A 17587-nucleotide genomic window follows, 5' to 3' on the forward strand; every position below is an offset into this window, starting at 1 on the left:
AAAGGTCCTGAGGGGCAACTTTTTCACACAGAGCGTGGTGCATGTATGGAACGAGCTGCCAGAGGAAGTGGTGGAGGATGGTACAATCACAACATTTAAAAGGCATCTGGACGGGTACATGAATAGGAAGGGTTTAGAGGGATATGGGCCAAATGCTGGCAAATGGAATGAGATCAGTTTAGGATATCTGGTCAACATGGACAAGTTGGACCAAAAGGTCTGTTTCTGCGCTGTATAATTCTATGACTGAAGTTCCTTACAGATTCTTGTGGTGTAGTGGTGCTGTCCCTACCGCTAGACCAGAAGGCCTGGGTTCAAGTTCCACCTGCTCCAGGCTTGTACTATGTCCGAATAGGTTGATTTAAAATATCTATTAAGCCCCAAAGCATTGGTCAGGGCCGTTGAGACACACTGATACCTCTGAGCCAGGTGACCTGGGTTTAAGCCCCACCTGCTCTAGAGATGTGTCATATCAGGTCTGAACGGGTTAATTAAAAATATCTCTAACCGGTTCCTGCCAGGTCTTTCCTCGTGATTAAAATTCTTTAAGTGAACTCCTTGTCTTGGAATGAAACAGGTCAAAATCTGGGATAACAAGGTGTAGAGCTGGATGAACACAGCAGGCCAAGCGGCATCAGAGGAGCAGGTAAAGATGTGGAAGCATTGGAAAAAGTGTAGAGGATGTTGCCTGGAACGGAGGGAAGGCCATTCGAGGAAAGGTTGAGAGAGCTAGGGCTTTTCTCTTTAGAATGACGAAGGATGAGAGATGACTTGATAGAGGTGGACAAAATGATCAGAAGTATAGATAGAGTGGACAGCCAGAGACTGTCTAGGGTGGAGGTGGCTATTACGAGGGGGCATAGTTTCAAAGTGAGTGGAGGTAGATATAGGGGAGACGTCAGAGGTAGGTTCTTTACTCAGAGAGTGGTAGGGACGTGGAATGCATTGCCGGAGACGGTAGTGGAGTCGGCCTCATTAGGGGCATTGAAGCGGCTATTAGATAGGCATATGGATGATAGTATAAGGTAGGGGTGGAGGTTAGATAGACCTTAGGTTTAGGGTAAAAGTTCGGCACAACATTGTGGGCCGAAGGGCCTGTACTGTGCTGTACAGTTCTATGTTCTTATAAGCTGACGTTTCGGGTCTGGGCCCTTCAAAATCTGGGTCTGTTTACCCCCGGCGTCTCAAACAATTTAAAATCTGCCGATCGAGAGCAGGACTGACCCAGTTTAAATGCCCCGCCAATCCGCCCAAACTTGCAATAGTAGCGAGACGGCAGGGATACAGCGGCCGCTACATTGTTACACTACAATGTTACAATTCATGTTACTCTTCATTCACTGATCTCTCACCCACATGTGTTTACCTTCAATTTCAGCCATGTTTTCAAGCTGCCGGCGTTATACGAAATGTCATCACCCCCAACACATCCCATCCGCTTCCAGGTCAATGGGACGGCTCAGTTCGAGGAAATAGGAAGTATTTCTGCAGGTTTAGAATGAAAGTATTCAACACCTTCTGCATTCATGAGCTTTTGTCTTTAAAATTCAGTGCGATGCGTGTTCCGGATTAGATCTGGAAATGCATATTCAATCACAATACTGAATGGTCTCCAATTAAAATCTCACCCCGACATAAACAGTATTTTATAGGTAGCTCCATCTGGTGCTGTTACTGAGATGTGACAATGTTTGAATAATGTGTTGACACCATGAATGGGCAGAAGCAGCAGCGAGATCAAATATCTGTGTTGTCCTGCATAAGTAAGAAACGCCTGAGGTTTAATTTTTGCAGTGCGGAGAATGCCAAATTCCCATCATTGTTTATTCTTCCTGTGCGAAAATCTTTGTTTATTCTTCGTGTGCAAAAATCTTTGTTTATTCTTCGTGTGCAAAAACTGTACAGAACTGCTTTAGTAATTATACACACACACATATACATACTATATATATAATATAAACTATCTCTGCTGTGCATTTTACCAGCACAATGTTTGATCGAGTTGTAACTTATATATACATATAATTATATACAAGTTTTTTTATGAATAAGGCATATTTCTGCAAAAACAAAGTGAAGATTTATCTGCAGGCAATCAAGTTTTGGAATAGCAGATGCATCTGAATGCAAGTGTACAACAGAAATAAATGTGGTTATAATTGTGGATTACACCTTTTGCATGACTAAACAAAATAAAAGGGATAACATAGAAGTGTATTTCTAATTTTGCCTGTTGCTCCTAGATTGCAGTTTAGTTTCACATTTCAGTCAGCAACTCAGTACTCTCCAATCACAGCAAATGCTGTTCATCCATTTTCAGAATGGAAACCTTGTGTTTCACATTCCAGACTACCCTCAAAACAGCTTGCACTTTTTAAATGTTTGATGAACTGCACAGATTTCGGATTGTACATAAAACTTTTGAAAGTTGTGTAAAAGCGTTTCCTCCAAGTTCAGGGAAGCAAAGAATAATGATCGAAATCATTCAATATCAAAGGGTAAAACACATATTTTAAAAATTAAAGCATTTCTATAGCTGGTTCCTATAGGAAATGGGTGGAAGCAGTAGGCCATTCGACCCATCAAGCCTATTCCACCATTCAACTTGACTGTGATCTGTCTATACCACACCTCACTGTCTCCATGCCCTTTTGGTGTCTCCAATACCTAGAAATCTAACTTTTTGTTTATTCTTTCATGAGATGTGAGCTTTGCCAGTAAAGCCAACAGTTTTCCTCCATCCCTAATTGCCCCTGAGTCACTTGCTGAGCAGTTAAGAGTCAACCACATAAGTGTAGGTCTGGAGTCACATGTAGGCCAGTCCTGGTAAGGATGGCAGTTTCCCTCCCTGAAGGACATTAATGAAGCAGTTTTTTTATTTGTCAATTGAAAGCCAACAGAAATAATATCAGTCTTTAATTACAGAACTAAATTCAAATTCCATCAGCTGCCACTGTGGGATTTGAATCTATGCCCCTTTTTGCCTCTGGGATTCCTAGCCAAGTGATACTGTCAGAACATCACTGTCTCCCTTTTATTTGTCTACATCTTCAACATTCTCGATGATTGTGCTTCCACAGTTCTTTGGAGTAGAGAATTGTCTCATTCTAGACCCCCAGCCTCAGCCGGGGGAAGCATCCTTATTGTATCTACCCTGTAAAAACGTTCTAAGTTTTATTGAGATAACCTCTCATTCTTCTAAACTCTAGTGCACTACTTCCCAAACCCCTTTCCAACTGTGAAGCCATTTTGAGGCTTGACACTGTGGAGATCCCTCTGTAAGAACTAAGAGAGTAGAGCCTGATAGCACAGCTTTAATGGCGCAGTGAGAGGTCCACAAGGAACCATTACTTCCTCAGAGTTCATAACGCCAAATTTCAGTTCATGGCCCCACTTGGATCCTGACCCCTACTTTGAGAAGCCCTACTGTTGTGAATATAGGCTAACTCTCCATAAACTCTCCTCGAAGGGCAATCCCAGAATCACAGGAATAGCTTTTTTGTTTGGGAATTTGAGAATGTGATCCTCAAAACACAAATTCCAGAACCTCTGGCACTCTAAGTAGATTTTGACTTTAATCAATGAAGAAGCATTTTAGAGCTGTAAGCATGAGAACCTCTTTAGAAAAGAAGCAGAATTTAGTATTGTTGAGAAAAAGATATATTTTGCTAAAGCACTCACCAGGACAATTCAGAAGAAATACCCAAAAAAAAGGAACATAACACTTAGACGATATGGGAGAAAATTGAGGTTTGATTGGCAAGTGGACTTGTAAAGTGGATTCCATCATTGGAAGACACGCTGCGGTGAAGATTGCACTTAGGTGCTGATTGACAGTTAACTGCCAAGCTTTGTTTAAACTTTAAATCAGGCAGGTTAACACTGATTGATTGAGCTTGCACTGAGAAATGTTCAATTCCTATTCTGTTGATTTGTAGCAGGTATAAAGAACTGTGCCCTGTGCATTAACCATATGTAGATACCAGTACACACAAATGCACCATATAACAAGCCCAAGTGAAAATCCTAAATTGCATAACTCTTCACACATTCAGGATTGCAGGATGTACACCTGAAGCCTGTATCGCAGAGATCAGGTCAGCATTCAAGAATTTGAATGGTGTGGCATAGCTTTGGTTGTCAATGTGTCGATACTGAGGTTGGATTTTTTTTTCTATTCATTTGTGGGATGTGGGTGTCGCTGGCTAGCCAGCATTTCTTGCCCATCCCGAGTTGCCCTTGAGAAGGTCGTGGTGAGCTGCCTTCTTGAACCGCTGCAGTCCTCCTGCTGCGGGTTGACAATGCTATGAGGGAGGGAATTCCAGGATTTTGACCCAGCGACAGTGAAGGAATGGCGATATATTTCCAAGTCAGGATGGTGAGTGACTTGGAGGGGAACTTGGAGGTGGTGGTGTTCCTATATGTCTGATGCCCTTGTCCTTCTATATAGAAGTGTTTGGGGGTTTGGAAGGTGCTGTCTGAGGATCTTTGATAAATTTCTGCAGTGCATCTTGTAGATAGTACACACTAATGCTACTGTGCGTCAGTGGTGGGAGTGAATGCTTGTGGATGTAGTACCAATCAAGTGGGCTGCTTTGTCCTGGATGGTGACAAGCTTCTTGAGTGTTGTTGGGGCTGCACTCATCCAGGCAAGTGGGGAGTATTCCATCACAATCCTGACTTGTGCCTTGTAGATGGTGGACAGGCTTTGAGGAGTCAGGAGGTGAGTTACTCGCTGCAGTATTCCCAGCTTCTGGCCTGCTCTTGTAGCCGCTGTGTTAATGTGGTGAGTCCAGTTGAGTTTCTGGTCAATGGTAACCCCCAGGATGTTGATAGTGGGGGATTCAGTGATGGTAACACTATTGAATGCCAAGGGGCAGTGGTTAGATTGTCTGTTATTGGTGATGGTCATAGCCTGGTATTTGTGTGGCGTGAATGTCACTTGGCACTTGTCAGCCCAAGCCTGGATATTGTCCAGATCTTGTTGCATTTGAACATGGACTGCTTCAGTATCTGAGGAGTCACGAATAGTGCTGAACATTGTGCAATCATCGGCGAACATCCCGATGGATGGAGGGAAGGTCATTGATGAAGCAGCTGGAGATGGCTGGGCCAAGGACATTACCCTGAGGAACTTCTGCAGAGATGTCCTGGAGCTAAAATGATTGATCTCCAACAACCATCTTCCTATGTGTCAGGTACGACTCCAACCACTGGAGAGTTTGCCCCCTGATACCCATTGATTCCAGTTTTGTGAGGGCTTCTTGATGCCACACTCGGTCATATGCAGCCTTGATGTCAAGGGCTGTCATTCTCACCTCACCTCTGGAATTTAGCTCTTTTGTCCATGTTCGAACCAAGGCTGTAATGAGATCAGGAGCTGAGTGGCCCTGGCAGAACCCAAACTGGGCGTCACTGAGCAGGTTATTGCTGAGCAGGTGCTGCTTGATAGCACTGTTGATGACACCTTCCGTCACTTTACTGATGATCGAGAGGAGACCGATGGGGTGGTAATTAGCCAGGTTGGATTTGTCCTGCTTTTTATGTACAGACAAACTTGGGCAATTTTCCATATTGTCGGGTAGATACCAGTGTTGTAACTGTACTGGAACAGTTTGGCTAGGGGAGCGGCAAATTCTGGAGCACAAGTCTTCAGTACTGTTGCCGGAATGTTGTCAGGGCCCGTTGCTTTTGCAGTATCCAGTGTCTCCAACCATTTCTTGATATCACGCAGAGTGAACTGAATTGGCTGAAGGCTGTAATGCTGGGAACCACTGGAGGAGGCCGAATTGGATCATCCACTTGGCACTTCTGGCTGAAGATTGCTGCAAATGGTTCAGCCTTATCTTTTGCACTGATGTGCTGGGCTCTTCCATCATTGAGGATGGGGATATTTGTGGAGCCTCCTCCTCCAGTGAGTTGTTTAATTGTCCACCACCATTCACGACTGGATGTGGCAGGACTGCAGAGCTTAGATCTGATCCATTGGTTGTGGGATCGCTTAGCTCTGTCTATCACTTGCTGCTGTCGCTGTTTGGCGTGCAAGTAATCCTGTTTGATGGCTTCACCAGGCGGATACCTCATCTTCAGGTATGCTGGTGCTGGCTCCTAGCGTGCCCTCCTGCACTCTTCACTGAACCAGGGTTGATCCCCTGGCTTGATGGTAATGGTTGAGTGGGGGAAATGCTGGGCTATGAGGTTACAGATTGTGCTGGAGTACAATTCTGCTGCTGCTGATGGCCCACAGCGCCTCATGGATGTCCAGTCTCGAGTTGCTAGATCTGTGCGAAGTCTGTCCCATTTAGCACAGTGATAGTGCCACACAACACAATGGAGGTTGTTCTCAATGTGATGGCGGGACTTCATCTCCAAAAGGACTGTGCGATGGTCACTCTTACCGATACTGTCATGGACAGATGCAACTGCAGCTGGCAGATTGGTAAGGATGAGGTCAAGTATGTTTTTCCCTCTTGTTGGTTTCCCCACCACCTGCTGCAGACCCAGTCTAGCAGCTATGTCCTTTAGGACCCGACCAGCTCGAACAGTAGTGTCGCTGCCGAGCCACTCTTGGTGGTGGACACTGAAATCCCCCACCCAGAGTACATTTTGTGCCCTTACCATCCTCAGTGCTTCCTCTAAGTGTTGTTCAACATTGAGGAATACTGATTCATCAGCTGAGGGAGGACGGTATGTGGTAATCAGCAGGAGGTTTCCTTGCCCATGTTTAACCTGAAGCCATGAGACCTCATGGGGTCCAGAGTAAATGTTGAGGACTCCTAGAGCAACACCCTCCCGACTGTATCCCACTGTGCTGCCACCTCTATAGGGTCTGCCCTGCTGGTGGGACAGGACATTTCCAGGGATGGTGATGGTGGTGTCTGGGACATTGTCTGTAAGGTATGATTCTGTGAGTATGACTATGTCAGGCTGTTGCTTGACTAGTCTGTGAGAGAGCTCTCCCAATTTTGGCACTAACCCCGAAGATGTTCATGAGGACTTTGCATGGTTGACAGGGCTGTTTCTGCCGTTGTCTTTTCTGGTGCCTAGGTCGATACCAGGTGATCCATCCAGTTTCATTTCTTTGAGACTTTGTAGCAATTGGTACATCTGAGTGGCTTGCTAGGCCATTTCAGAGAGCAATTGACAGTCAACCACATTGCTGTGGGTCTGGAGTCACATATAGGCTAGACCAGGTCAGGGTAGAAGATATTCTCCCCTCAAGGGCATTCATGAACCTGATGGGTTTTTCTGACAATTGGCAATGATTTCATGGTGATCAGTAGATTCTTCATTCTAGACTTTTTTAAAATTCAAATTCCATGGTGGGCTTTGAACCCAGGTCCCCAGAACATCAACTGGGTTTCTGGATTAATAGTTTAGTGATAATACCACGAGGCCATTGACTTCTGATTACAGAATCACACAGTACAGAAGAGGCCCTTCAACCCATTGAATCGGCACTGACAAAAGTTATCCTCAATCCCACCAGCACTCATTCCACCCTCTCGCACTGGGCCCACAGCCTTGAATGTTATACTTTAATTGTTCATCCATGTTCTTTAAAACATTTGTGATGTTTCCCACCTCAATTACCCTCCCAGGCTGTGCATTCCAGATTCCCATCACTCTCTGGGTTGAAAAAAAACTGATCCTTAAATCCCCTCTAAACATCTTGTCTTTCACCTTAAATTTGCCCCCTTGTTATTGACCCTTCAGCAAACAGGAACAGCTGCTTTCTATTCACCCTGTCCATGCCCATCATTATCTCATATACCTCAATCAGATCCCATCTCAACCTTCGCTGCTCTGAAGACAATGGATTTTTCCAGCCTCTCTTCATAACTAAAATGCTCCACCTCAGGCAATATTATAGTGAATCTTCTCTGCACTCTCTCGAGTGCAATCACATCCTTCCTTTTGTGCAGGACCTAGAACCACACACAGTACTGCACTTGTCACCTAACTAATGTTTTGTACAGCTCTAACATAACATTCTCTTATATCCATTCTGTGATTGGTAAAGGCAGGTGTCCTGTACACCTTAATTCCCCTATGAACCTGTCCTGCTGCCTTCAGGGATCAGTGGACAAGCACCCCAAGATCCCTCTATTCCTCTCAGCTTAAAGTGTCCTACGATTCATTGACTACTGTCTTGCCTTGTTACTGCTTATAAAGTGCATCGCCTGACATTTAATTTAGAGTCCAGGTCTCCAACAGAATGGAGAATAGTTATGTAATGCAAGTCATGTGTGAAGAATTCTCAATAATTTAAGAGTGGTGAGGGTTGGGTATGATTGGGCAATTTCCCTACCAATCATTTTCATTCCAGCCTGGAGTATTTGGGGGGGGTAAAGTTTAAAACTGCTAAGCAGGTCAGCGTAGTGATATCAGGATTGTAGCTAATGGGGAGAATAAGCACCAATACAGGCTGAAATGTCTGTGTAATTCTTTGAGCTCTCAGAAGCTTCAACATTCTGTCATCATTCAGAACAGAAGGCAATAGCCAGAATATTCATCCGACCTTTGGAAGCTTGTATGTAAAAGTTGAAAAATGATTTATGTCGCTATGATGAACAGCAAGCATTAGTTTTTTTTACCTCCAATATGATGAATTTGAATTCCAGACACACAATTTATTGAATATTAAGGCTCACTGGGGTAGTGCACTGGAAATAAAGGCCAAGTATTCCAGAGTTATTGCAAATATGAAACAATTTAATAAATCTACCTAGAGTCTGCAATTGACCTGATTGACAGACCCAAGTTAAATGAAAACATACTTGGGTTTTCTATACTTAACAAGAAAATAGCTATTTGTTATAAACAGATTGTTCTTAACTGATTACAGAAAAGAAACATTATGGCACCTTATAACACCCAAAAATATAACTTCTACCCCTTTTAAAAAACCTCCCATAAACATACAAACTAACGCAAAGAGGTAAAGTCAGTGGACTACAGTACTGGTACCAATTGAGATCCCAAGTGTCACCAAGATGTTTTCCTTCAGGTCCTTCCAGTTCCTTTCTGCTCACTGATGAGGACACAAGGTTGAGGAAACACCAATTCACACTCATTCATTCACTGGTTGAAATTTCGTCCTTATAGTGTCTTTAAAGCTGGTTTTAACGCTTTTTCTTTCAAGAAAGGAATCTGTAAAGAGACTGAGATGTTTTCTCCCTCACAGACTGCATATTTCTGCGGTGTTGTCCAACACAAAGCTGCGGGCACTTGCCCAAGAACCAACCAAGCAGTCGTTCCTATGCTGAGTACTCCTGAACATAAAACTGGTCTTGGTTGTAAAATAGAATCAAAATACTGTCCGTCCCTTGGAAAAACCACCCTGAACACATACCCACAAATGTGACTATCTAGCATCCTCCCACACAGTTTGTATAAAGAAACATTGGAGATACAACACCCAATGAGCTTCAATAGCTCAATTTTTTTTCAAGAAATGGCAACATCATCTTCCACTCCAGTAAACATTTGTCATGTGATAATCACTCATAAGACTCTGTATGAAAGTGATTTTTATTTGGAAAAGCACATTGTGACAATGCTAGTTACTGTTAATTAAAACCTTGAACTTGATAATTACTGGATTTCTTTACAAGGCACATTATAATCAGAAACTTTATCCCTCCACCACAACACCCCCAAACGTCTAGGTTTCATCACATTATCTAAATGCTTTTGTATTCAAAGTTACAAATGCAAAACCTACAAATAAATAATGATATCAATGAACTTACACCACTACCACATGCTACATGTGACTTGTAAATGGCTGAAAACTACGTTAACTAATTAACCTTTTGGTTGCTTGGCAGTTTGATGATGATCCAAGTCATAGCAGATATTCATTTGACCACCAATATTGCTATAAATTAAAATTCAGAGATGACAGGTTCATCAGATACTGCTTCAAAATAAAAACATTACTTTTGTTCTTCTTTAAATAGGATAATGGATTATTAACAGCATAATCTTTTGAATACAAGTTAAAAACTCACACAAATTGGCTATTTCTACCAAAGCCGTCACTGTCAAAGCTGACAATGAGGTTCAGCATAGAAGAACACTGTACTCAGACACATGCAGTTTGATGACAGGGCAGCAGAGGGTGATATTTCCAAGATAACTGGTTTTAAAATGGATATCCGGATGTTAGTTTCTTTATTGCATTAAATCCACTTACTGTCCCTTCTGGGTGCAATGGCAATCTTTTGGGAGCTCACTTTGGCTTATGGCAAGGAGGTGGTCAAGGTGGGGTGTGAGGGGGTGTGGGCAGTACCAGAGAGGGAAAGAAATGTTCAGCATCTACAGGGTGGCAAGTGTCTAAGCATTCTAAATTCTACCTTGTTATGGTTACTGTTACCTAGGGGATCTTTTAGTCTGATATAATTTATTAAAAATGCCTCATTACACATGGCCAGATCCAAATAACCTGATGTCTAATTGGATCCATAAGATATTATTCTGGGAAACTGTACAGGATACATTCACGATTTCTCCCTTATGGCTACCTCTGCCAATCTGACTATTCCAATCTACATGAAGATTGAAGTCACCCATGATTAGTGCACTGTCCTTTTCACATGCCTTCATTATCTAACGTAGAATTTTACAGTGCAGCAAGAGGCCATTTGACCCATCGTGTCTGTACCAGCACCCAAAACAGCTACCCAGCTAGCCCCATTCTCGAGCCCCATCTCTGGAGCCCTCTGAATTCATCACCTTCAAATATATCTCCAGCTCTCTTTTGGAATCCATCTCCACCACCCTCCCAGACAACACATTCCAAATCCTAACAGCTCTCTGGGTGAAGAAGTTTCTCTTCATTTCACTCCTAGCTTTCTTGCTGACAATCTTGAAATAGTGACCCTGGCTTACTGACATACTAACTGGTGGAAACAGAATATTCTTCTTTATCCTGTCAATCTTGTTCATAACTGTGAACACCTCATCTCCAAAGTCATCTGTTAATTTTCTCTGCTCATCTAAAATCCCTCATTCCCTGGTATCATTCTTGTGCATATCCTTTACACTTTCTCCAGGGCTTTAACATCTTTCCCCAAATAAGTTAATAACTGAACCTAATTCTCGAAATCTAATCTGACTAATGATCTGTAGAGATGTTGCATTACTTCCTTGCTTTCATACTCCAAGCCTCTATTTATAAATCTACAGATCCTATAAGTCTTCTTAACAACTATTTCTAGTTACCTAGCCACCTTCAGAAAACCATGCATGTGAATCCTGAGGTCCCTCTGCTCCTGTACTCCCTTCAACATTGTACCGTGGAATCTGTATTGTCTCTGTGTTTCTTCTACCAAAATGCATTATACCACATTTCTCTGCATTGAAATTCATCTGCAAGGTGTCTGCCCATTTGATCAACTTATCAATGTCCCTCTGAAGTCACTTAGCATCATCCTCACATTTCACTATTCTTCCTAGCAGGGTATCCATTTGCAAATTTAGAGATTTTACTCTTGACATCCATCTCCAAATCATTTATAGAAATCAGAAAAAGCAAGAGTCCCAACACCAACCCCTGGAGAACATTGCTTTCAGCTTGTCTCCAATCTGAGAAATGTCCATCTGTACTTACCCTCTGTTTTCTACTTTTACTCAACGTCTAATCCATGCTGCTGAGGATGTATCAATCCCAAACATTCCTACTTTGCTAACCAAGCTGCCACGTGGCACCGTATCAAATGCTGGATGAAAGTATAAATATACAATATCCACAGCATACCGTTATCCACTGCCTATGTCACTTTGTCAAAGTTAAATTTTGTCAGACATAACCTGCTCTAGACAAAGCCATGTTGACTGACTTGTACTATCTTATTTTCCTCTACGTGTACATTTACCTTATCCCGTATTATTGCCTCTATCAGTTTTCCCCCTATTAATGTCAAACTGACAGGGCTGTAGTTCCCTGGGTTATCCTTTGCCCTTTTCTTAAACAACGGTGGGACATTTGCAATCCTACAGACCCCTGGGACTAATCCTGTGTTCAGAGAGGCCTGGAAAATTTCCTTCAGTGGCTTTGCGATTTGCTGCCTTACCTCTCTCAGCAATCCAGGCGACATCCCATCCAGGCCTGGCGATTTCTCTACCTGGAGTGCTGCCAGCATTTTTAGCACCTTTTGTTTATCTATCACTATACTGCTCAGTTGCTCAACACCCACTTTCAACTGGGCCATTATCAATATCTTCTAATTTGGTAAAGACAGAAGCAAGATATTCATTTAGTATCTTTTCCATGTCCTTTGCTTCAGCTATGTTTCTGTCAATGAATCTTCTGATTTATTTTTTTTCCCTGTAAAGCTACAGTTCAGAGGCTCATAAATTATTTCTTCCTCTTTATTTCTTACCTCCACCTATATGGTTTCTACATCTTCTGGTCCAAGGTAATTTCTTGCATTTGTATTCATTCCATCCCGTACTAACAAAGCTATCCCACCACCCTTTCCTTCCTGCCTGTCCTATAGAAAAGTCATGGACCACTTCTGGCAATGCTTGATCTCTTTAAAAGATGATGTGCTTTTTCTATGCTCAGAGATTTAAACAAAATGTTCTGTGAGCAGCTTCAAAGTTTGAAACTACAAAGAGAGCATCCGAATTAAAACATTTGTATCAAAAGGAAACACAGTTAGTAGGCCAAGCAGCAGTTTTACCAAGACAACAAGGTTTTGAATTTAGCCAATCAATTTGAACCAGGCACTTAGATACCAAAAACCAAATTTAAATCTGATGGTTTTGACAACATAGGACCAATCCTATGGTAAGAAATTGATATGTTATCGAGGGTATAAAAGAAGGGGGCAATTGGACAAAGACAGGAGACAAACTGCCATCAGCCAGAGTTAACAGCCTTCAGCTCTCAAGAGAGAATCGCTGACTCTCAGAGACTCCTCTATGTCCTAGAGAAAGTACCATCTAAAGACCAAAGGTACCCATGGCACAACTAGTGAATATTTCTGACAGAAGAATGGATGGACAAGGCCTTTCTGACAGAATAATCGATGGAGAAGGCACCAAGTATTCCATAAGACACGTAACTTGGTTATAATTTTCAAGAGACTAAATTCTATTATTTTATACATAAGTGTGACTCCTATTTATTGGAACTGCTTACCATTAGAATCTTGTTTTATTCAGGAACAGATGGTAGTTAGAAGGGGTTTATTCAGTTTCTTAATAGTTTAGTTAATTTGTTCACTGTTAGAGTTAGATAAATAAATTATTACTTGTTGACTTTAAAGTGAGTGTCAGGAATTTATTTTGTTGAATGACTAGAAGTTGCTGAAAGGCAGGTTACATGATTTTCACACTCCTTTTACAGCTTATAGGGCAAGCTGCTCCTCTTTGGGTGTTTCAGTTTTAGTTCTCAGAGGAAGGTCAACCTCCGCTTTATAACAATGTAAACAGTGTAAAATAATTGTTATACAGTGCAAACTTTAAAACATTAGGTTATAAGAACAAGAAGCGGGAATTGTCAATTCTGCTCCTGACATTTGATACCTAAAAGGCAACTTTTTCACGCAGAGGGTGGTGTGTGTATGGAATGAGCTGCCAGAGGAAGTGGTGGAGGCTGGTACAATTACAACATTTAAAAGGCATCTAGATGGGTATATGAATAAGAAGGGTTTAGAGGGAAATGGGCCAAATGCTGGCAAATGGGACTAAATTGATTTATGGCATCTGGTCAGTGTGGACAAGTTGGAAATAAGGGTCTGTTTCCACGCTGCACAACTCTAACTATGACCTAGCTGATTGCACGAAAACCTTAGGATTTTATTGAACTTTCAATTAAGACTGAAGTCAATTATGATTACAGACTGAATTAAAGAGTCAATATAAAGGTCTTTCAGCCCTAACTAACGTCAAGAACACCCCAAGTTCAAACATGCAGTTTCAGACTTCACAGAATATATTACATTTATCACAAAAAACACACAACAGCGTTAATTAATATAAACATGAATCAGTCGCTTCACTCTGAAACACTTGTTCTAAACTTCAGGTTGACGGTACGCATTCTGAGGAGGGGTCACCAGACTCAAAATGTTAACTCCGATTTCTCTTCACAGATACTGCCAGATCTGCTGAACTTTTCCGGCAATTTCCGTTTTTGTTTCTGATTTACTGCATCAACAGTTATTTCGGTTTTTATCTGACTGTATGTGTTGTCTTGCTCTGTTGACTGATGTTCTAATTATGTTTGGAGAACTGAGCAGGTCTGGCAGCATGTGTGGAGAGAGAAACAGAGATAACATTTTGAGTTCACTATGACTTTTCTTGGCACAAAGGCAATGCTGTTCCAAAAGTTAGGGAGGAGCAAGTGAAACAGAAGGGAAAGGTTATAGGGCAAAGTAGATTAGAGACCAGAAGTGTCACAGATTGAAAAGCAAAAGGAATGCTAGTGGAGAGGAAGGGTATAGAGCCAGAATAGATATTAATAGCAGAATATAGATCAGTGCTGACTGAAGGAAAGGTGTGAAATATTTGAGGGGGGACAATTATCAAAATGGAGAACAGAGGCCATGCTCTGAAATCGTTGAACTCAACGTTGAGTCGTGCAGGCTGTAAAGTGCCAACATTGAAAATGAAGTGTTGTTTCTCCAGCTGGCATTGAGCTTCACTGGAGCCCTACAACAGGCCATGGGCAGAAAGGTCAGCATCAGAACAAGATGGTGTATTGAAATGGCAACCAGCTAGAGGGTCATGGCTATTGTTAAAGACACAGCAGAGGTTTTCCATAAAGTAGTCACCCAACCTGCATTTGGTCTCCCCAAGGTCGAGGAGACTGCATTGTGAACGGTGAAGTGAATACGCTGGATTGAAACAAGTGCAAGTAATTTGCCGCTGCTTCACCTGGAAGTAGTATTTAGGATAGCCAGGAAATAAAAGGACAAATGTTGCTTGGGAAGGAGCCTTGGGAGGGGAAAGGAGTTGGGGTGATGGAGGCGTAGGCCAGGCACAGAATAAATCAACTCCTTTGGAATGCTTGTGTTGACAGAAATGGTGGGGGATGTTCCTATGAATAAGGCCGATGACGTGAAATATGAGGACAGAAGGAACCGTATTGTGATTTTGGAAGGAATAGTTAGAGGGTGAGTGCCAAAGTGCAGGAAATGGGTTGAACAGGGTTGAGGGCCTGTCAACCACATTGCCAGGGAGGGAGGTGGTGGGGGGTGAAGGTGTTAAGTGAAGAAGGTAGGAAGACATGTCAGAAGCACCCTGCGTGGAAGGTGGCATCACTGGAACAGATTAGTCAGAGATAAACTAACTGGGAAAACAGAATGGAGTCCTTACACAAAGTTCAGTTTGAAGAAGTACAGTTAAAGCAATGGTGGGGGTCATTAGGCTTGTAAAGAATATTAGTAGTCAACCCACCCTCAGAAACTGATACAGAGAAATCATGGCTGTGTGGAGGCGGAGACTGGCTAGGTGAGAGTGACAGAAAGGTAAACGTTGCATGTAACATTGATGAAATGTCCAGTTCCAGATAGGAGCAGCAAAAGGCATTGATACAGTCAGTGATGTACTGTAAAAAAGAATTGTGGGTACCCCAGTAACACTGCAACAGGCATATTCCAAATACCCCATGAGAAGGCAGGCCATACGGGTTTGATTTGGAGGAAGCAAGATGAGTTAAAGGTGAGAGAACAAACTCAGCCAGATGACAGAGGGAATGAAGGATGGGGACTGTTTAGGCATCCCTTGTAGGATGATATAGACAGCCATCAGATTGTCCTAATGGGGGGATGGGGGGTGGGATGGAGGTGTACAGGGATTGGACGTTCATAGAGATGATCAAGGGCTGCAAACAGGAAATTGTTAAAATGACTAAGAATCATGAATGTAAGACAGGAGAAGAAATAAGCAGAATCAAGATAGGAAGAAATAAGTTCAGTGATTCACTCTAAATGATGGGTCTACCAGGGTAACCCTGTTTGTGGATTTTGGGAAGAACACAGAAAGCTGCTATTTGAGGCTGGGGGACTATGAAGAGATAAAGACTCTAGAGGAGACAAGGTCAATGACAGTCCTAAAAACAACAGCTTGATGTTCAGTGGTTAGGTCATGATCCAGCAGGAGATATGGGGGAGGATAAAAGAGTTAGCAATTAGCCTGATGAGTATCTGATGAGTACATCAGATAATAATAGCATCAGCCTTGTCAGAACATTTAATGAGAAAGTCTTAAGAGAACAGAATGCAGTAAATTCAGAGGGAGACAGGTTGAAGTGGGTCAGGGGAGCAGAGAAATTGAGGTCAGCAACAACTTACTGACAGTTCTTGATGAAAGGATCAAGAATAGGTAAAAAGACAGAAGTGGGGTCCAGATGGAGGGGAAGTCAGGTAAAAGGGTCCTAACCTTTCCTTCTGCTCTGCTTATAGCTTCCCAAATATTTCTACATAAAAACTTCATCACTTTGCCATCTCTCACTTCAGTTCCAAAGAAAAGTCGTACCGGACTTGAAGCTGTTTCTCTCTCCACGGACCTGCTGAATTTTTCTATAATTTTGTCTTTATTTCAGGTCTTGAGCATCCACAGTGTTTTGGTTATTTTCTTATTCTGGCCTTTTACTGTGCACCTAAATGCTAAACATAAAATCAAAGAAAATAGGAACAGGAGTAGGCCATTCAGCCCTTCCACCATTCAATATGATCTTGGCTGATCATCCAACACAGTCCTCTGTTCTCACTTTCACCCCATGCCCTTTGATCCCTTTAGCTCTAAGAACTATAACTAACTCCTTCCTGGAAACATTAAATGTTTGGGCCTCAACCATTTTCTGTGGCAGAGAATTCCACAGGCTCACCATACTCTGGGTGAAAAATCTTCTCATCTCAGTTCTAAATGGCCTACTTTTTATCCATAGACTGTGAGGTTACAGCTTATTAGCCCTTCCTATCCGTGCTCGGGCAGTGGTATCTCTGAGCTCCAAACGGCTTGCAGAATGGGAACACCATCCATTCTGAGGAAGGGTCACTGGACCAGAAATATTAACTCTGATTTTTCTTCACAGATGCTGCCAGACCTGCTGAGCTTTTCCAGCAACTTCTGCTTTTCTTCCTGATTTACAGCATCCGCAGTTCTTTCGGTTTTTACCACCGGCAAGCGCCCCTCCAAACCACTGATCATCATAACGTGGAAATATAATCGCCATTCCGTCAGTGTGGCTGGATCAAAATCCCTTACAGCATTGTGAGTTTACCTACAGCACATGGACTGCAGTGGTTGAAGAAGGCAGCTCACCACCGCCTACTTCTCGAGGGTAACTAGGAATGGGCAGTAAGTGCTGGTCTGAGCAGCTATACCCACACCCCACAAGAGAATAAAAGGAAACAATGCAGAAACAGCACATGATTATCCTCAAATTGGCTAGACCATGCACGCTCGTCAAGGATTGGTCTCGAAAGATGAGTGGCCTTACTAATGTCGTTTCCTGTTATCACCTGACTGGTTTCCTAAGAAATCAGTCACTTGTGGGATCACCTTTTCTCTGTAAGTTACAAGTTTATAACTCTGCACCAAGATAATGAGGTGCCACCACAGTAAT

General features: G+C 42.5%; 1 protein-coding gene across 4 annotated transcripts in view; it reads right to left on the reverse strand.

Moving 5' to 3' along the window:
- The window catches only part of prmt3 (protein arginine methyltransferase 3), a 201457-nt gene extending 199971 nt beyond the window's left edge, over positions 1-1486 (reverse strand). For 3 of the 4 annotated variants that reach the window (XR_007263981.1, XM_048607177.1, XM_048607178.1), the window contains exon 1: positions 1367-1467. Coding sequence is in view for 3 of the 4 variants with exons in the window: in XM_048607177.1 (XP_048463134.1) it covers positions 1367-1382 (16 nt within the window). In the remaining variant the exon portion in view is untranslated. Of the gene's footprint in view, positions 1-1366 lie in introns of all 4 variants that reach the window. The other variant, XM_048607179.1, reaches the window with a different exon arrangement.
- Positions 1487-17587: the final 16101 nt, after the last annotated feature.

Source organism: Rhincodon typus, chromosome 17, assembly GCF_021869965.1.
Source record: "Rhincodon typus isolate 14 chromosome 17, sRhiTyp1.1, whole genome shotgun sequence".
NCBI lineage: Eukaryota > Metazoa > Chordata > Chondrichthyes > Orectolobiformes > Rhincodontidae > Rhincodon > Rhincodon typus.